Genomic DNA, 22101 nt, shown 5'->3' with positions numbered 1-22101 from the left:
TCCCTCTATCCTTACCAGTCTCCCAGTCCTTGCCGTTGAAAAGCACCCCCATAGCATGATGCTGCCACCACCATGCTTCATGGTAGGGATGGTGTTAGGCAGTTGATGAGCTGTGCCTGGTTTTCTCCAGACATAGAGCTTTGCATTCAGTTCAATTTTTGTCTCATCATACCACAGCATCTTTTGCCTTATGCTCTCAGAGTCTTTTACATCTTTTTGCAAACTCCGGGCGTGCTGTCATGTGCCTTTTTCCTAGGATTGGCTTCCGTCTGTCCTCTCTCCCATAAAGCCCAGATTGGTGAAGTGCTGTAGAGACGGTTGTCCTTCTGCCAGTTTCTCCCATCTCAGGCAAGGAACTCTGTAGTTCTGTCAGAGTGGTCATTGGGTTCTCGGTCACCTCTCTGACCAAGGTCCTTCTTGCCAGGTGCTCAGTCTGGTCAGATGGCCAGCTCTAGGCAGAGTCTGAGAAGTTCCATATTTCTTATATTTCCCAATGGAGACCACTGTGCTCTTGGAAACTTTCGACACTCTAAAAATGGTTTTATACCTTGCTCCAGATATATGCATCATCACAATTCAAACTAAGAGATTTACGAACAGATCCTTCGACTTCATGGTATAGTTTATGCTCTGACATGGATTGTCAACTGTGGGACCTTACATAGACAGGTGTGTTTCTTTCCAAATCATGTCCAAGCAATTGAAGTGGCCACAGGTGGACTCCAATCAAGTTATAGTGACATCTCAAGGATGACCAAAAGAAATTGGGGTGTGAACACTTACACTACCAGTCAAAAGTTTTAGAACACCCACTCATTCAAGGGTTTTTCTTTATTTTCCATCCCATCTGGTTTGGGCTTAGTGGGACTTTCATTTGTTTTTCAACAGGACAATGACCCAACACACCTCCAGGCTGTGTAAGGCCTATTTTACCAAGAAGGAGAGTGATGGAGTGCTGCATCAGATGACCTGGCCTCCACAATCCCCTGACCTCAACCCAATTGAGATGGTTTGGGATGAGTTGGACAGCTGAGTGAAGGAAATGCAGCCAACAAGTGCTCAGCATATCTGGGAACTCCTTCAAGACCACTGGAAAAGCATTCCAGGTGAAGCTGGTTGAGAGAATGCAGGTTGAGAGTGTGCAAAGCTGTCATCAAGGCAAAGGGTGGCTATTTGAAGAAACTCAAATCTAAAATATATTTTGATTTGTTTAACACTTGTTTGGTTACTACATGATTCCATATGTGTTATTTCATAGTTTTGAGGTCTTCACTATTATTTTAGAAAGTAGAAAATAGTAAAAATAAAGAAAAACCCTTGAATGAGTAGGTTTTCTAAAACTTTTGACCGGTAGTGTATGTAAATGAGATATTTCTGTATTTCATTTTCAATACATTTGCAAACATGTTTTCACTTTGTCATTTTGGAGTATGGTGTGGAGATGGGTGAGTTTGTTTTTTGTTTTTGTCCATTTTAAATTCAGGCTGTAAAACAACAAAATGTGGAATAAGTCAAGGGGTATGAATACTTTCTGAAGGCACTATACTCTCTGTGACTCAGACTGCCATTGGAATAAGCTGCTGCAAGTACATGGGATATTCCACAGGAGCCTAGTCACAAATAGACGTGGACATGCAACCAACACAACACCTCACTTCTAAGGGGGGCTCCCGAGTTGCCCAGCGGTCTAAGGCACTGCATCTCAGTGCTAGAGGCATTACCACAGACCCTGGTTCGATCAAGTTTATTTTATTTTATATAGCCCTTCGTACATCAGCTAATATCTCGAAGTGCTGTACAGAAACCCAGCCTAAAACRCCAAACAGCAAGCAATGCAGGTGTAGAAGCACGGCGGCTAGGAAAAACTCCCTAGAAAGGCCAAAACCTAGGAAGAAACCAGGCTATGATGMGTGGCAAGTCCTCTTCTGGCTGTGCCGGGTGGAGATTTACATTTACATTTAACATTTAAGTCATTTAGCAGACGCTCTTATCCAGAGCGACTTACAAATTGGTGCATTCACCTTATGATATCCAGTGGAACAACCACTTTACAATAGTGCATCTAACTCTTTTAAGGGGGGGGGGGGGGGGGMMYMAAGGATTACTTTATCCTATCCTAGGTATTCCTTAAAGAGGTGGTGTTTCAGGTGTTTCCGGAAGGTGGTGAGATTATAACAGAACATGGCCAAGATGTTCAAATGTTCATAAATGACCAGCATGGTCAAATAATAATCAGGAGTAAATGTCAGTTGGCTTTTCATAGCCGATCATTAAGATCGGGCTGTATCCAGGCTGTATCACAACCGGCCGTGATTGGGAGTCCCATAGGGTGGCACACAATTGGCCCAGCGTTGCCCGGGTTAGGGTTTGGCCGGGGTAGGCCGTCATTGTAAATAAGAATTTGTTCTTAATTGACTTGCCTAGCTAAATACAGGTTAAATAAAACATTTAAAATAATAATCTCAGTTATTTCAGTTACCCATGCCTACCTGCTAATATCCAGCTTGTGTCCTATCATTTTCAGTTCATCATTTGGTTACCACTCATGCTTCTGCTCACCACATTCACATCATTGAGGTCTAGCAGGAAGCAGCACCTTATGAAAAGGTAGTCAAACGGTTTTRATCTGAATCACATGTGAGCTGGCTGCTCATTATGGGATGTATCCAATATCACCACACATTACTCATCAGACTGGGTTATTCTACAAAATAACTCGCTATTGTTCATAGTCTAAGCAAAACTTACCTATACAGTCATGCAATAGTATTATACTTAATAGTACTATCAGTAATATTATACTAATATTAGAGATTAAAACAGACCAATGGGATCAGGAGAATGTTCTAGCAAATATAGAGAAGGTCCAGTGTGGAGCTGGACATGAGACAAGATTGGACAAGATGAGACGAGGGATGCTTGCCAAAGACTGAACCCAACTAGGAGAGAGGAGGAGGCCTTCTGACACTCCATTCTCTTCAGCAGCCACAAACGTCAAGAGCTGCATTTCCTGTGCGTATAAATCATATCCACAGCATTAACTATAAATAATCAAGTTGTGCCCAAAGCATTAATATTGAAAAGCACTGCATTGGAAGGAGGGCTGCTTGTTGGCATTAGCGGAAACTAAAATGATGAGAGAGAGGCTAGTTAGAGGATTTGGAAGATTATACAGTATACATAGTTTTTCTCTAAACAGATTTTTACTGTGTTATTAGTTGCATATGTTCAATTCATCGGGCCACCACGCCGGCCTATAAATACGCCTGACTCAACGTTCATTAGACGTTGCCTTTGAAGTGTTTTAAACATTTGGGCCTGACATTATAAACAGACTTTGTTTCCGCGGTGAAGGGGTTTGTCGTCATGCGTTTTCAAATGTCAGATACAGAATTAGTTTTGCTTCTTTAAACTGGAGCACTGAGACTAACGTGAACGCGAGTCCCCGGGGTACAAACTATATAGCTAACATAATGGTCTCTTTCACATATTGCCATCTGTTGAGTGTGGTGTGGTGTGAGCCGCACGTGAACGTGTGAATGCCATTAGTGGTAATAAGTCTGTCACAGACCAGAAGACCTCTGAATTCACCTGTGCTGAGAAGCCATGTGTTCTTCATTAAAAGAAACCCTCTGGCCACATCATTCTAGCCTGACAGTCATAGTCCAGTCACAGTCATGGCTATATCCACAGCTACGTCACTGAGAAACATCCTAATACCAAACAAAGTCATAACAAAGTTTTCTTTTTAAAAGCTCCCATGACTTATAAGATTCAGCATAGCTTGTGGTAACAAAGGGTGACACAAAACCAGCACCAAGATAGGATGAAAGAGCTGTGTTAAAGTGAAACTGGCCTAAAAGCACACAGATGTGTGTGGGTGCTGAAAATGAAACTGTAACGTCTGCGTCCAACTCACACTCCCAAACATTTAGATCCCCGGAACGCAGCCCACTTTCCAGCTCACTCTCCAGATCCCAATTACCGGAATTCTAATCACCTGTTCACACAACTGCATGTCATCATCCCACACTGTTTCGTTCAGTTCCTTGCACCCCATCACTGTGGGGTATTGTTTGTTTTGAGACACACTTCTTTCGGAGTGCCGTTTTTTCCCCGTCCTTCACTCCTCCCGTGTATGATAGTTTTTGCCTGCCTCACTCACAACTCCTTTGGCCTATTCCTTGCCTGTACTGTTGCCATTTTGGACCTACCGTGTATGACCTTCTGCCTGCCCCTGGACCTAGCTACCTGCCTCCTCCTATGGCCCCCTCCAATAAACACCTGCTGCGTTCTGCACTTGAAAAATGCTCTGTCTCCTATCGTGTTCATTACAGACACATGGACAATTCCAGGGTAAAGGAATTGCGCTGAGACTCACTTTCAATTTATGCCAAACAAAATCCATTGATTTCAAAGTTTAACAAACCATACAACTCTGCCCATAAGGACTACTTTGAACAATTTGAACAGAACATTTTACAAAAACACATTTACTGGAAGAATTGTGCCGATCAAAGTTTGGGAACAGAATATCATTTTTTTTGTGTTACCACGTTTTCCAAAAACTCTTAAATATCTGCTCCGAATTAAGATTTTTTTAAATTCTGCAGAAAAAAATGGGGTGTCAGCTATGACATTTACACCTGTTCTCTTTTGGTTATTGATCAACAGTATTGAACTACAGTAAGTGAAGTGGATTTACACCTGGTAATGGAATTTCATCAGGTGTCCCTGATCTGTACTACCCAGAAATGCATAATTATGGATATGAATGTAATTCTCTTCATGGGGATGTATCCTAAATAGGTACAAAAGGTATAAATATGCAATACCCTCCTTTGCATATTTGGGTATTTTTATACACAATGGCTGTTATTTTAATGAGCTTTGCCCGCAAACAAGACCAAATTTGGGACCGAACCAAATCTAAACAAATCATGGACGTCTATGTTTTACAAGTTTGGACATCAAAGCACAACACAGTAGTGCACAGTAGAGTACAGTTCAGTACAATACAGTACAGTATACTGTACTCAACTCTAGCGTGCTCTACTGAACTATACTCAACTCTTTATGTTTTAACTTTACTGTACTCTACTGTGCTCTCCACACTTGTGAAACATAGACATCTATGATTGGTTCAGATTTGGTCGGGTCCAACTGAGACAAATCTGAACGAATCTGAACGTCTTTGTTTGGGGCATATCAAGGCCGGTCCGGAACGGACCAAAAATCAACATCTGTAGATGTTGAAATTAAAACTGGTCCGGTCCGGACAATACCAAAAAAAATAACAACGTCTGTGTATGTTGGAATCAAGGCCAGGGCGGACTGACCAAATTTCAACTACTTTTCAATGTTCATGCAAGTCCAGTGTCAGTCGGTAAGGATGCTGGTTACAGTAAATGGAAAGAGAGGGGGTCATGGGTAGGTGTGAGTAAGAGCCGGGAGAGGTGACATTAACTGGAGAGAGAGAAGAGAGAGAGAAGAGAGAGGCAGAGAGAGAGAGAGAGAGAGAGTGTTAATTTGTATTGTTTATTTCACTTTTGTATAATATCTACCTCACTTGCTTTGGCAATGTTAACACATGTTTCCCATGCCAATAAAGCCCCTTGAATTGAAATTGAATTGAATTGAGAGAGAGAAGGAGAGAGAGAGGGAAGGAGGGGTTGTCCAGACGGTTCTTTACACTCTTGCTTTGAACACCAGATGACAGAAACAGAAAGAAAACATTTATGAGCTGAACATACAGTACCAGTATGCCAGTGGAAGGGAGGACTGTCGCAGGTGACCCAACTATGGTTTGTGCCTACTATGATTTCCCATTGTAGCCAATTCAATTGCAGTAATTCTGTTACAGATTTTTCTGTAACAGAAAACTACCAGTTACTACCAGTTTAGTAACGGAATTTCAAGTTTTAATTTAATAATTAATAATTTAACTTAATTCATAAACCAAATAGATATCCCTAAAAACCTTTACTTGTTACTTCTGTGAACTTCCATTATCCTCCCTCCTGATGAAGGAGAGAAATGAGAAAATATCTTAAAGTTATGTGGGTTTTTGGTAACAGAATTTCAAGGCACAGGGCAATGTTTCTAACAATTAAACAAGGCAAGTCATCTCTCCAAAACGAAATATAAGTGTTGATATTAGTTGGCAGGGGTCTTTAATTCAGCATTGTTGTGTTTTGATGTATTTATAATACCTTTTAAGATGTTTTCTAAGGCCCCTATCTGTTTGACCAGAAATCAAAGCCTCTGCTTATTCCTAATATTTAGGATAGAACATGGTTGAAACATGTATATATGCCTTAATTTAAAAAAAACAGACTCTTATCTTCCATTTGACAGCAGATTTGACATGCTCCTATAAACTTCACATGTTGGTCTTCATTGGTCCTTTTACATGGAAATGATTACATGCAGCATCTGGTAGAATAGGTGAGAGGGAATAATAACGTGGTGCATTTACCGCCTGCGCTTCTGGACAATGTCAATGGGCCGGTTGACTGCGCACGGGGATCCACAGATATTCCCATTCCGCACTTTGAACGACCGGTCCGTGGAGGGGGCCATGAATACACAGTTTGTTGGCAAACTCATATTTCTCCCCCCTTTACTCACTCCTCCTCTCGCTCCCTCTTTTTCCCCTTTCAACTTCTTCCTCTGCTTTCCTTAGTTTCCTTCTTCTTTTGAAAGCTACGGTGGGAACATTAGAGTGCTCTTGTCCGTCTCCTTTCGCGCGACCCTGCTGCTTTCCTCACGCCGCACCTGGTTCCCATTGCCGCTCAAATGAATGATATGTCAAACAGAGAGGACCGAAGATGCCGCAATTACAAGAAAAGCCAAAACAGCAAGACAATCCCTGCGAGAATCTGGGAGAAAGTCTGAGGCTTTGAGGGAAATCCTCCTTGGTATTTCCCACCAACATTCCTGTCAAAAACATGGAAAAATCCACCTCTTGAAAAGCTGCTGTGTGTTTCAAAAAGTCAATTTTTTTCTCCCGGGTAACATCCTTAGATGTGGTTGAGGGACAGAATGAGTTGAGTTTGTCACCAAGCGCATGTTCAACAGTTGTAGAAGCAAGAGTGAAGGTCCCTTAAACTGCCAATTTGAAATTCCTTTTCTATCCAGATGAAGGTCAAAATAAACAAAATGCAGATTAACGAGCTTGATTTGGTCCTTTCCATTCCTATGTCTGGCTCTCACTGTCTTTTTGAACAATCTCTACATGAAGGCTTGATCAGAAAGCTCTCCCACTCTCCCCTCTGTCTCACTCCTCGTCAGTGTCTTCCTCTCCTCTGCATTCTTCTAAACCCAGTCTTCCACCTCCAAGTCTCAACTTCCTCTGACAGCTGAAGACATGGACCCTCTTGAAAACTCAATAAGTGTCTGTTTGTGTGCAAGTCTCGCTATATCATGTGTCTGTGTGCCTGTGCTAGTGTTCCCTTCCTGTGTATGTGTATGCCAGTTGAACTGTGAGGTCAGAAAAAACGGGCGGTCTCAGAGGCAGCATGGCTCCTGCCCTCTCAGTGTCTCCAGGTTTAACTCTTTAAATGCTCTATATGCTATATACCATGCATCTAAATACCATAAATATGTGCATACAGACATATTAATATATCAACTCCCACATGACATTGCTTAGACTTCTGTCTTTTTTTTCAAGAGAGAAAAATACACTATGACAGTAACACATTGAAGCGGGTCACAATAAAACTGAGAACAGTTTCTACTAACAAAAGCCTGAATGGAAGACAATGATTAGATGAGATTAGTAGTATGGGGTGTGTTACTACTTGGCTGGAGAAAAAGCCTGCACCCATATCAACCCTCACAGGGGGAGATCACCCACTCCTGTTTTAGCATGTTTACTACATGACAGCCTACACAGCGACAGGTCTTCACCTGATCCCAGACAAGAAAATCTCCAAAAGTCATCTGCCCAGACCTAGAGCCAGAGCCCAGATCAATAAGGTCAGAGAAAGCAGTGGACTGAAACGGCCCATGAGCTCACAAAGCGTCACTAATGAAATCAGGGGTAAATATTTGTCCACTGGGGAAGAGGGCACAGAGCCCGGGGCGGCATGTTGGCAGACATGTTGGAGAGGAATTGAAAAGGGGAGCCTTTTGAACATCACGCAAGTGTGAAAACACAGTGTTATAAAAAACACACATTTTTGTTTTCCATTGCAAAAAAAATTCCGTTCAGTGCCTAATGAACACAACCCAGGTATATGACCTCTGACCTTCTCTCTCTGCTAAGGAGATGGGAACGACGACGACATAAATCTGTCACACACACCAATGACAGGCACAGTGCTGAATGATTAAAATAGAATTTCCCTGTCTGCAATCTTGCTGGTACTGCCAGCCATCTGGGGAAAACCGTGAGAGAACGTTTATCACCAAAAAAGTATATATAAAAAAAAAATCCAAAAGCCTTACAGGGTTCAATTGAGCACTGAGGGTAAATACATTCCAGTTAGCATGACTGTTGAAGGCATCTTATAGATCTGGACAATCTATGACAGACAGGGACATACGTAAGCTGCATACATCGGACCCTCTGATCATTGCGCAACGTGCCTGACAAACGTGCTGGGTCTTGAAAAAGACACTGGGCTGGGTGGCTTTCAAAGAATGTGCCTCTGTGCCATGCTGCGTTCCCTCCCCTATGAGGAACCACATGTAGATCAGAGTGCTCCGCGCTATGCATTGTCACCCTCTGGGGACTGGCTGGAGTACCGTTGGGTAGGCACTGGATCACCATGGGCCTGCCTACTGGAGTGGAGTCGAGCGCACCGTCCGTGCCCTTCATCCAAAAATCTAAGCCCATTATTTTTGTTCAATTGCTTGACAATTGAATGTTTTATTTCTGTTGTTTTAATGACAAAGTCTAATTATTAAAGTCTAATTATTAAATGCTAATTATTAAAGGCTTATCATTTGGGTACGGATGTTCGAGCACCCTTTTATGGAGATCAATTCACAACTAACAGTGCACCTACATAGGAAACCTGTACACTTTTTACATTGTGTTTTTGGAAAAGCATATTATTATTCTCAGAAATGTGGTTCATTTTAGAAAGTAAAGATGGACAGTTGACTAAGATCGCAAAGAGTCTTCCAAAAGTTACGAATGAAAACACTCACTGGAATTGATGCTACTCCCGAGATTCCTGTGAGTCTGCCTTTCAAAACATCTCACATTTCTAAACTTCTCAAAACCTCTTTGGAGTTGACCAATTCTTTCATGTGAAACGCAAACCAAGAGGCTGTAACCAGTAGATGTCACTCCATACCAAAATACCAAATAATAACCTCCCCCTGACACAATATTCAATGCCCCTCTGAAACATCAAAACCATGGAATAATAAAACATACACCTCCTAGAGCCGGGCATGGAGTAATCAATAGGTTTTTGGGAGTAAGAGGAGGGGGAGGAGGGTGATGGGGAAGGGCGGTCATGCTGAATACATGGAGCTGGAGTAGTGACGCACATGAGCCACTGTTGCGGCCCCCCTGGTGGGGTCTGGGAARTATTCCAGGCTCGAGGCTTTATTTTGGGGGGACAGACCGGGACTGTTGTGTTATTGCTGCCTTGATTAGCATTCCAGTTCTCTTTGGGCTTGCGTGGCTGCCTGGGAGAGCATGGGTCGTGTTCAGAAGGCACGAACGTGAACTTGTCCAATAAGAACACAGAGTGCAATGTTCTGTTTCAAAGGATTTTGCTACATTATGCATGCAACCACTCTCTCTCTTAGTGGAAAACTAGACTTGAAGGGGCTGTTTGAAACGTGAACGGCTGATCGAGATATGACATGGACGAACTCTCTGGTCTAACTGTAATCTCAGTCTGGAGACTCTCCAGTGCCCAGTGCCATCTGGATGACATGCTTTGGGTCTCTCTCAGCGTGGCAGTAGTCAGCAGATCAGACTGACAGGCACCCAGAGACACTGACCAGACCACAGCTTGTATTATCAGTGATAGCAGTAGTGTCTGAACATCACCTGGGCACTGATAGAGGCTTTGAGGGGGTAGCAGGCCAGGGAGAGACAAGTTACAGTCTATGCTTCGTTAGTTAAAGCCTCTCAATATTGAGTCACACTCGAGGCAAAACCTTTCAAAGGAATTGAAACATTAACAATATGGGGTCAGATGGTTGATGAAGCACCAACTTTGTGTTTTGCTTTGAAACATGTAACGTCAATCTCCATCAAGTACCCTACCACTGCTGCCAAATGATGTGACTGGCAGTTGCCTGACCCCTTGTTTATCGTAACTGATTAAACAAATGGCATAACTGCTAAGCAATATAAAGTATGAGGTTTATTATGTGCCCTCTTCCTCAGTGCACATCTGAAAATGGCACCACTGTACTTCCCCTATAGCTCTGCCTCTGCTGGAATGTGGGCAGCCCTCCTGTGAAGATCATAGCTGTGGTGGCCATAGTTATTTGGTACTTCACATCGGTCAGTGGCTTTGGCATTGAACGGGCTCTCTCAAACGCTCATGTGACGATGACATCAGCACATCTGGAAAGCATTGGTGGGGGGGACCTTCAGGTTTTGGACCAAGACGACGGGTGTGTGTGTGTGTGGGGGGGGGGGGGTGCAGGGGGGGGTGGTGGGGGCGGGGGGGGTCTCAGAGGAATAGTGTGATGATCTGAACGTCTCCAAACGTGTGATCATATGATAATGTTATAAGGGATCCATATATCGTCTGGGCCATTGCTTAGCATTACACATAAAGTAAATAATCGAAGCATATGAGGGGCACAGAAGAAATGTGTGAACAGATTTGCACTATAGAGACACAGTACTAACAAAGTAAGATATGAAACTCTAAGGTAGCCCGGAATTTTAAAAAACAGAATAGACGAAAACAAACAAATCACGAACATAATCCAGAATACTGCCCATCTGAACCCGAGGCACTTTCAGACTACTCTGCTCAGGCCTCTGTCAGTGGTGGTGGTGGTGTTAGAATCTATGATCAGTGGCGAGTTACTGGTGACCCCAGCCAAACTGTTGATCTGGAGAGGCTAATACCACATTGTACCACCCATCCCAGTGGTGCCTCCCTCCTAATAGGAGACGTGTGGGTGAAAGCACATTCAGTATACGAATACAAACCAGTGTGCAGGATGGCTCCATAGGAGTATGGTGTGGCTAATCACACACCCACTCGGAAACACACACCAATCACACACACGCACACAGTGAGCAAAGTGTGCTCCACCAGTTCACTGCACCCCCTCCCAGTTGTGAAATCAGCAGACAGGGTTGGTGCTATCGATCCTATTCTCCTTTCCCCCGGGCTGGTACAGCACAGTACACAGAGCAGTCAAAGTACACACGTACACCCGTACACCCGTATCACACACACACACACACACACACACCACACACACACACACACACACACACACACACACACACACACACACACACACAAACACACAACACACACCACACACACACACCACACAGAGAGCTGTGACGGTCACAGAATTTTGGATGACGGTTATTGGTAAGCCAAATGACCACGGTCACCATTATAATCGTTTAAATAGCAACAAAAAAAAGATCTATATTTATTTTTATTTTTTATTTACCCTTTATTTAACTAGGCAAGTCAGTTAAGAACAAATACTTATTTACAATGACGGACTACAAAGGCCAAACCCGACCGATGCTGGGTCAATTGTGCCGCCCCCCTATGGACTCCCAATCACGGCCGGTTTTGATACAGCCTGGATTCGAACCAGGGTGTCTGTAGTGACGCTTCTAGAGCAGTGGTAAGCAGAGAGGAACTGGGTCTACAACAAACCCACATTTGGAACGCCGGTTTAATAATACCATCCTTTTGATATTGTCTCAAATTCCCCCCACCGAAACAGTATTGTATTTAACCTCTGGCTTCCTGCGGACTGTTTTGTGCAATTGAAAGCAACGCTAGTGTATCTAAATACATCCGCGTTACAAAAAGCAGCTACTGTAGTACTGGCTGGCTTGCTCGGTCTATAAAAAGTGGTCAGATGAAGCAGATGCTAAACGACAGGACTGTTTTGCTAGCACAGACTGGAATATGTTTTGGGATTCTTCCGATGGCATTAAGGATTACACCACATCAGTCACTGGATTTTATCAATAAGTGCATCGAGGACGTCGTCCCCACAGTGACTGTACGTACATACCCCAACCAGAAGCCATGGATTACAGGCAACATTCGCAATGAGCTAGAGCTACCGCTTTCAAGCTTATAAGAAATCCCGCTATGTCCTAAGACGAACCATCAAACAGGCAAAGCGTCAATACAGGACTAAGATTGAATCGTACAACACCGGCTCTGATGCTCGTCGGATGTGGCAGGGTTGCAAACTATTACGTTGGATGTGGCAGGGTTGCAAACTATTACAAACTATTACAGACTACAAAGGGAAGCACAGCTGAGAGCTGAGAGCTGAGAGCTGCCCAGTGACACGAACCTACCAGACGAGCTAAATAGCTTCTATGCTCGCTTCGAGGCAAGTAACACTGAAACATGCACAAGAGCATCAGCTGTTCTGGATGACTGTGTGATCACGCTCTCCGCAGCCGATGTGACTAAGACCTTTAAACAGGTAAACATTCACAAGGCCACTGGGCCAGACGGATTACCAGGACGTGTACTCCGAGCATGCGCTGACCAACTGGGGCCAAGCATCCTGCCATCCAGGACTTCTATACCAGGCGGTGTCAGAGGAAGGCCCTAAAAATTGTCAAAGACTCCAGCCACCCTAGTCATAGACCATTCTCTCTGCTACCGCATGGCAAGCGGTACCGGAGCGCCAAGTCTATAACTCTACCTACATGTACATACTTATCTAAATTACCTCAACACCGGTGCCCCTGCACATTGACTCTGTACCGGTACCCCCTSTATATGGCCACGCTATTGTTATTTACTGCTGCTCTTTAATTATTTGTTATTCTTATCTCATACTTTTTGGGGGGATTTTCTTAAAACTGCTTTGTTGGTTATGGTCTTGTAAGTAAGCATTTCACTGTAAAATACCTGTTGTATTTGTCGCATGTGACAAATACAATTTGATCACGCAGCTAGCTAAATTAGCTAGGTTATCAAACAGTATAAAGTCAATTTCAGTTAACATAGCTAACGTTAGCGGCTGATAATCTAACTTTAGATACGTGAGCTAACTAGATGGTTAGCAAGCAAGTATCATGCAACGTCAGTTTGTGCTAACTGAACTGGAGACACCAGTAGACCAAAACAACAAGCTAGCAAGCTAATTAGCCAGCTAGCTAACGTTAGCTGGCTGAGTAGATGCAGAGTAGGTGAACGGATGATCTCCGCATGTGTGGTTCCCACCGTGAAGCATGGAAGAGGAGGTGTGATGGTATGGGGGTGCTTTGCTGGTGACACTGTCAGTGATTTGTTTAGAATTCAAGGCACACTTAACCTACATGATTCCATATGTGTTATTTCATAGTTTTTATGTCTTCACTATTATTCTACAATGTAGAAAATAGTACAAATAAAGAAAAACCCTGGAATGAGTAGGTGTGTCCAAAAGTTACCTGCCCCAATTCAAAGTGCCAACTGTAATGTTTGGTGGAGGAGGAATAATGGTCTGGGGCTATTTTTCAAGGTTCGGGCTAGGTCCCTTAGTTCCAGTGAAGGGAAATCTTAATACTTCAGCCTACAAATGACACTCTAGACGACTCTGTGCTTCCAACTTTGTGGCAACAGTTTGGGGAAGGCCCTTTCCTGTTTCAGCATGACGATGCCACCGTGCACAAAGCGAGGTCCATAGAGAAATTGTTTGTCGAGATCGGTGTGGAAGAGCTTGACTGGCCTGCACAGAGCCCTGACCTCAACCCCATCGAACACCTTTGGGATGAATTTGAATACCGACTGCGAACCAGGCCTAATCGCCCAACATCAGTGCCCGACCTCACTAACGCTCTTGTGGCTGAACAGAAGCAAGTCCCTGCAGTGATGTTCCAACATCTAATGGAAAGCCTTCCCAGAAGAGTGGGAAGTCTCCCAGTCCCTGCCACTGAAAAACATCCCCACAACATGATGCTACCACCACCATGCTTCACCGTAGGGATGGTGCCAGGTTTCCTCCAGACGTGACTCTTGGCATTTAGGAACTCTGGAGCTCTGTCAGAGTGACCAACGGGTTCTTGGTCACCTTCCTGACCAAGGCCCTTCTCCCCTAATTGCTCAGTTTGGCCGGGTGYCSAGCTCTAGGAAGAGTCTTGGTGGTTCCAAACTTCTTCCATTTAAGAATGATGGAGAACACTGTGTTCTTGGGGACCTTCAATGCTGCAGAATGTTTTGGTACACTTCCCKAGATCTGTGCCTTGACACAATCCTGTCCCGGATCTCTACAGACAATTCCTTCGACCTCATGGCTTGGTTTTTGCTCTGACATGCACTATCAACTGTGGGACCTTATATAGACCCGGTGTGTAGCTTTCCAAATCATGTCCAATCAATTGAATTTACCACAGGTGGACTCCAATCATGTTGTAGAAACATCTTTAAGGATGATAAATGGAAACAGGATGCACCTGAGCTCAATTTCGAGTCTCATAGAAAGGGTATTTTTTCTGTTTTTTTTTCAAATAAAGTAGCAACATTTCTACAAACCTGTTTTTGCTTTGTCATTAGGGGGTATATGGTATTTTATTAGGATCCCCATTAGCTGTTGCAAAAGCAGCAGCTACTCTTCCTGGGGTCCACACAAAACATGAAACATCATACATAATACAGAACATCATTAGACAAGAACAGCTCAAGGACAGAACTACATACATTTTTAAAAAGGCACACGAAGCCTACATATCAATGCATACACACAAACTATCTAGGTCAAATAGAGGAGAGGCGTTGTGCTACGAGGTGTTGCTTTATCTGTTTTTTTAAATGAGGTTTTCTGCTTATTTGAGCAATATGAGATGGAAGGAAGTTCCATGCAATAAGGGCTCTATATATCATACTGTACATTTTCTTGAATTTTTTTCTGGATTTGGGGACTATGAAAAGACCCCTGGTGGCATGTCTGGTGGGATAAGTGTGTGTGTCAGAGCTGTGTGTAGGTTGACTATGCAAACAATTTGGGATTTTCAACACATTAATGTTTCTTATAAAAATAAGAAGTGATGCAGTCAGTCTCTCCTCAACTCTTAGCCAAGAGAGACTGGCATGCATAGTATTTATTTCAGCCCTTTGATTACAATTAAGAGCAAAAGTGCCGCTCTGTTCTGGGCCAGCTGCAGCTTAACTAGGTCTTTCCTTGCAGCACTGGACCACACCATTGGACAATAATCAAGATTAGACAAAACCAGAGCCTGCAGAAGGTAATGTCAAGTAATTTAGTCTCCTCAACTTGTTCAACAGCCACACCATTCATTACCAGATTCCTCTGAGGTCTAGCACTTAAGGAATGATATGTACTAAATGCAATGCTCTTAGTTTTAGAGATGTTTAGGACCAGTTTATTACTGGCCACCCATTCCAAAACAGACTAACTCTTTGTTAAGGGTTTCAGTGACTTCATTAGCTATGGTTGCTGATGCGTATATGGTTGAATCATCAGCATACATGGACACACATGCTTTGTTGAATGCCAGTGGCAGGTCATTGGTAAAAATAGAAAAGAGTAGAGGGCCTAGAGAGCTGCCCTGCAGTACACCACACTTTGCATGTTTGACATTAGAGACGCTTCCATTAAAGAAAATCCTTTGAGTTCTATTAGATAGATAGCTCTGAATCCACGATATGGAAGAGGTTGAAAAGCCATAGCACTTAAGATTGTTCAACAACAGGTTATGGTCAATAATATCAAAGGCTGCACTGAAATCTAACAGTACAGCTCCCACAATCTTCTTATTATCAATTTCTTTCAACCAATCATCATCTGTATGCTCCTCAATCACATTAGACCAGGAAATATTTTTAACATCATCCACATAAGAGTCACAGCAAAATCTTTTGTATGATCTCTTATATACTATTTTAGGCCCAGCTGTTGGAACTTTACGTTGTAAAGAGTCCATAGTTACCGCGGAAACTGCCATAGTTGCCCGGCTGTCCCATCTTCGCTCCACACAATATTTTTTTTACAAAAAAATGTATGGTTATTTTATTTTCATGACATAATCGTCGGTTACACAATTCTACAAACACTTATGCCCAGACATTTAAACATAAACGTGACATACACCATACATTCACAGACACATCTGATATCCAGTCCACACAGCACAGCTCGTACACACTGTGACACCCAAACACCCAACACTTTTCTGTGTATTAAAACATACACTGCGACACCACATAACAACATAAGACAACACAAAACCAGTCATTTCTCAAGCTGAACACATTACAACAAATTCTACAGTGTTMCTCCAGTTAACCACAAATAAAACAGGAAAACACTTGGCGAAAGTGTGATTTTGTGTTTGAGAAATAGAAAATGTTTTGCTATTTTTCTTTCTATTTGCTTAGTGGGAATTGACCTATATGGATAGGTCTAAATTWAAAAAATTCTTACAGAAGAAATATGAAAAGCATATGCATAACCATGGTAGCAATTAGAAGGGAAAAGTTTGGAGATTATGGGAAAGACTCAATCCACTGTTGATTTTATGCGCATTTTACATTCACTGTATTTGTTAATAACAAACTCTAAAATTCTCTGGATACATTTAGAAACGTGATAAGAATATCCCTGGAAAATGTGGGTTAGCTGCAACATAAGACAAAGAAATTACAGTTTGAGTGAGAGGACTAACTGGTGTCTCCAATTGGCCACACACCTCTCCAAAGTGTGCACAGTTCCTACGTCATTTCAATGCACTTTCATGACTCAAAGAAGAGTGTTCAACTACAAGGTGCTTTTTTGAGCTCTCCTACTGTAGCTGTGCCATTGGGTAACTAAAGCAAGCACACTTGTAGTTGTTTTGTTTGGAACACAGCCCTGCATCCCCCATCACAAAATTACTGTTGTTGTTTACGCAATCCAAAAAGTCCATTATAAATCGCAATCTGGGTCAGGTGGGTCTCATTTGAAAGCGTGTTATCAAATACAATATTACAGTGTTAGGATTTCACAATGCAATTCAGGGAAAGAGATCATTATTTTGGTACGCATAGAAAGGAGTCATGAGTGCATTCAGGTGCGTGTCGTGGCAAATTAGAATAGACAATAGACAAACATTCAGAACAACCCAGGGTATGACGCCATGTAATCTTGTAGCTGAATATTGAACATAGTGATCATAAACGTTGACACTGTACATGACATGGAAAACTGCACATTTGGATTGCTTGTAGGACATCAAAGCGCTATTTATTATAATCCTCAACGTCTCATCTTTAAAAATATATAAAGTCCTCTTAAAGATGCACTATGCAGAAATCACTCCATTTCCTGGTTGCAAAAATTCTAAAAGTTGGCCTAATTTCAGTTTATGTGACAAAACAAGCGAGTATAGTGTAGAGAATCACTGTACCATCTAAACCGCTGTGAATATATATTTTCCATAACCAAAAATATTGTATTTTCAGCTGGTGTACTATGCAATCCCAAAAGTAAAAGACGCAAAAACCAAACACAAGAACGGGAAGCATAGATATAGCGCACATAGAACTGATCTACCACTTCTTAGACTTGCTTTCAATGAGAATGACAGATCTACAACACACAATTCTATGTGAATTTGGTCAGGCCACCCAAAAAGTTACATATAGCACCTTTAATTTACAGTATTTCTCTCACTCAGACAACAAAACATTTGCAAAAGTTGCCCAATTAGCAGGAGGAATGGTGGCAACTTCTTGTCTTGCGCGGTGCTCAAGATCAGAACGGTTGTCAATCAAAACACATACAGCTCTGTGAAGGGCAGAGCCAGAGCTCTGACGTCATGTTACTGTACAGCCACTGCGTTGTACTTGAACCAGAAAAATACAACACTTGAAATACAGTCTGAAACCACAACTGCATGATATGAGGTTGTACTGACTGCAAAAAACAAAAACTGAATAAAACAGTCAAGATACTCACATACCCCACACAAGATCCAGTTCTACATACATACCCTAAGCAGGAGTGTCTTCGACCGTGGCTGTTGGGGCCATAGCTGAACTGGCTCCCCTTCCTGGGGAATCGGTGATCTTTGTTCATTGTGGGTCAAAGCTTTTGGCTGCTATAAGTCTATGACTTGCTGGGTTAACAAAGAAAAAGAGGCTACACACCCACAACAACAGCTGGGAGACGAGCTGGAGCTCAGGTGGAGCTCATCCTCTCCGAAGGGCTCTCCTGCCAGGGCTGTACCTACCACATGCTGCTACCGCCTGGGGAGACTCAGGGAGCGGTGGGTGGGTAGATGGGTGTCCCCCGATCACAGGTATGCTGGGGATACTGGGGTAACTGTAGATCAGGAGAAGGGGAGAGGCTGAAAATGTAGAAGTCCCAAGTGCTGTAGGATACGCAGGTCTCAACAAGACCAGTGGTATTCGGTGCTCCAGATAGCTTTCTTGAATTGCTGTATTAGGATTCCGTCTCTTCTGTCGTCCAAAATTCAGAGAGACCGGTTCTTAAACACAAAGTTTCTCACAGTGTCTCTCTCAGACTCTCTGTCTGTCTCTACAGAAAGGGGAAATCCTGCGTGAAACAATAACCAATGTGAGGGAGAAGGGAATGAGGTTTGAGCGCGGAGGGCAGAGCGAGAGTTGACCTCTCTCCGCAGTGTGGGAGAGCTTGCGCTGTCCCCAGAGGTTCTGGCTGTGGGGGCTGCACCCTGGGCCCATCCAAGTCCCCACAACTGTTTAGAGATTTTTTGGAATATCTACAGTAAAAGTGAAACAGCCTGCAAACACAAGCTTTCAGTTAAGGAGGAACGTGATGAAATTGAGGAAGCGTTGGCATCTTCCGAGAAAAGGAGAACCGAAGACTTCAAATAAGTATGCCAGAAGCAAACGGTCAAGTTAGAAAGATATGAGAGATATACCTACAATATTCCCAAGTGCATGGATAATTATTTTATACTGATTTTTTTTTTTTAACAGTTTAAAGGTTTTCTGATCTAATTGCCATAGACTAGCTTTGTACATCTGGATTTGTCTGTGGGTTTCTTCTGCTACTGGGTCTCTCTGGTGCCTGGCAGCCCTAACTTAGCAGAGGCCGACACGTGGGATCGACATGCCTCCCAATGTGGCACGCCCTTCGTTCCCCCTAAAGCTAAATAATGACATTGTGTATTGTTAGCTTCCATGAATAAGGGGTAGCAAGGAGGCACTCAGATGTAGAAACACGCACAGAAACATGCACACAGGAAAAGTACACGCAGTCTGCAGTCAGTGATAAAAACAGAGATAAAAACATCACTGGACGGCAGTTAGCCTAGCAGTTAAAGCGTTGGGACGGTAATCAAAAGGTAAATGGTTTCGAATCACGAGCCGATTAGGTATTTCTGTGCCCTTGAGCAAGGCATTTAACCCTTATTGCTACTGTAAGTCGCTCTGGATAAGTGTGTCGGATAAATTACAAAAATGTTTTCAAGCCCTGCAGTTGAGAGACTCCAGGAAACTGCTACCCACAACACACAGTACGCAATATCACTCTTGCACAAAGTGAGTCCACCAATATAAGGACATAACACATTTGATGTACTGTAGATGACACTGTAATTGAGACAGACTTTTTTTTGTTGCACTGTGCCACAGACATGCCAGGGCTGGAATTAAAGCCTGCACACKCAGTAGCTCTCCAGGTTTCATAGAACAGGCAATCTCAGGAAAACTCGTAATCACACCACCTGCAGGTACTCATTAAAATAGCACAGTAATGATCATCCACCCTGGATTGTACTATGCACAACCTCTGTCAGCTACAACACAACCTGCTCGCTCACCTCACCGCTTTCCTAGGCACCACACACACACACCTAACAGTGTTAAATAAATGTGTTTGATCTGGAACTTCTATCTAGCGACAGTCTCCTATGTGCAGGTGACAAGGAGTGAGATCTCACCTCTAATGAGCTGGGTAGTTAAAATGTTCAGCAGGGAATGTTTTGTTTAATTTGAATATGCCTTCCTACACTACGTGTCCCTGCAAGAACATCTCTAGTCGATTCTGTCGTTCGGGACGTTTTCTTTTTGGAAATAAGCTACAGTAATATCCAACTCCGCCGCAATGTTTACAGTTGTAAGTCGCTCTGGATAAGAGCGTCTGCTAAATGACTTAAATGTTAAATGTAAATGTTGTGCATGCTCCATGGAAAATAAACACATATCCAAGTATCTATTATTTGATCTATCTTTTAAATTCATGGGCAGGGATGACTAACTGCATCATGCACAATGCACCATCGTTCACTATCGAGCTCATTCCTATCCGCTGCATCTGGGCAGGATCCAAAAAACATCATATCGGTAGGCTACGGGTACACATAATACAACACAGACCAGAGGGACAGCTAAATTCTAAAATAAGAATTTGACACTTAAGTGACCCTTATCAGGAGTGGACTGGGGTGTCCTGGAGTGTGTCAAAGTGCGTCAGATTGTGCCCCCTCCCCTGCATGGCCCTGGGTCAGACCCAACCCATTATAGACCCCTTAGGCCCTCATCAAACAGCCTCATTAAAGCATGAAAACACACCCAAACATGTGCTCATCGATCTGTCACTCAGCTGCAGCGTGGGAACAGTCTGAGTGGTACAGAGAGTGGGGAGGTCTGTAGGCTTGGCTGGAGCTGATACCGAAGAGAACATGGGAGGCTAGATATTAAAATCAGGGGACCAGACAGAACACACACACACCATACATTTTTCTATAAAGGCCTGTTTGTCTTCCATGACTGTTAGTCAAGGGTAACCAGGGCAGACTTATGTTATGGAGTTTTCCACATTAGTCCATGTTTGGTTATAATGAACATAGTTTGTTTATCAACCCCCTCTGTATGATTAATTGCTCCAGACGAAGGGGGACTAAGTGCATCAAGAGGTGTGTGTGCAGTCATCTTGCTAGGTCTGAGTCTGAGAGTCTGTCACAGCAAGTGCAAGGTGTGTGTCCAGTCTGGTCACTGTGAGTGTGATAGCAAACTGAATGAATATGTGCAAAATCTGTAAAACTCTTGACAGACGAGAACGGACAAATCTGGGAGGGACAACCGACTAGAAAAGGTGTAGGCCTACAGAGTAGTAAGAAGACAGAAGCCTCTTTTGCGAGAATTAAGACGTCATCATTACACAGATTTACGTCAGAAAATAAAAAGCCATAAATGACTTCGTAGGTGTGTTCTGTATCAGAGGTATGCAATACAAAGGCAGCCATCATAACTACAGTACAACATAAATCAGCCCTATCGCGTAAAGACTGCAGCTACTGTACTTCTGGTGAATGTCTGGACAGCGCAGGAGAATCTAAAGTGCTCTAGACAATTGCATCTCATCTGAAGTACTTTCTCTTCAAGTTTTATTAGTCGTTTGTATAGGATACACATGGTATACATCTTCCAACCAAATGCTTACTTGCAGGTTCCTTCTCGACAATACAACAATAAGAAATAAAGATAAGAATACGAGCATAAACTAAATCTTGAGAGGCAACCGCAGAAAGTGCTTGGTTGCCAACACATACCTTTATGATGCATCCCCTTGAGTTTATCTTCTGCAAGGTCTCACAGTTCACACTCCCTGCACTGTCAGAGGCTTTATTTATCTTCTGTGACGTTGATACCAGCCGCTAGCTTTTGTACGTGTATCGTCTGCTTAATGCCAATTTTTCTGACACACAAATGTAGTCAGTTTTCCTGCCCTTGTTGCTTGAACGTGCACCTTGATTTCAAGTCAAGGTTTCAAGCCAAATACCTCTCAAGGTTTTGTATGGGGTCTTGTGGCAATATCATATTTTTTAAACAATCCAAATGCAGCAGTCTACTCTCTCTTATATACAAACTAGGGTTTGTTAGCATGATCCAAATTAAATCCTAAAGAATAAAAATAAAATTATATCAAAACTACTATCCAGGTTTCCGAGGTAAACATTGTTTTGTTGAGTATGGT

The 22101-nt window shown here is 42.9% G+C and overlaps 1 protein-coding gene across 2 annotated transcripts in view; it reads right to left on the bottom strand.

Annotated features, from left to right (window-relative positions):
* Positions 1-22101, bottom strand: part of LOC111975805 (3',5'-cyclic-AMP phosphodiesterase 4C-like) — a 114892-nt gene that overhangs the window by 54020 nt on the left and 38771 nt on the right. Inside the window, exon 1 of one of the 2 annotated variants that reach the window (XM_024004407.1) lies at positions 6479-7463. The exons of the other annotated variant lie outside the window; for it this stretch is intronic. Coding sequence (XP_023860175.1) covers positions 6479-6609 — 131 coding nt within the window. The 5' untranslated portion in view covers positions 6610-7463. Of the gene's footprint in view, positions 1-6478; positions 7464-22101 lie in introns of those variants that run through there. 2 annotated transcript variants of the gene reach the window in all.

Source organism: Salvelinus sp. IW2-2015, linkage group LG16 (genome assembly GCF_002910315.2).
Source record: "Salvelinus sp. IW2-2015 linkage group LG16, ASM291031v2, whole genome shotgun sequence".
NCBI lineage: Eukaryota > Metazoa > Chordata > Actinopteri > Salmoniformes > Salmonidae > Salvelinus > Salvelinus sp. IW2-2015.
This window is presented reverse-complemented; position numbering and strand designations above follow the sequence as displayed.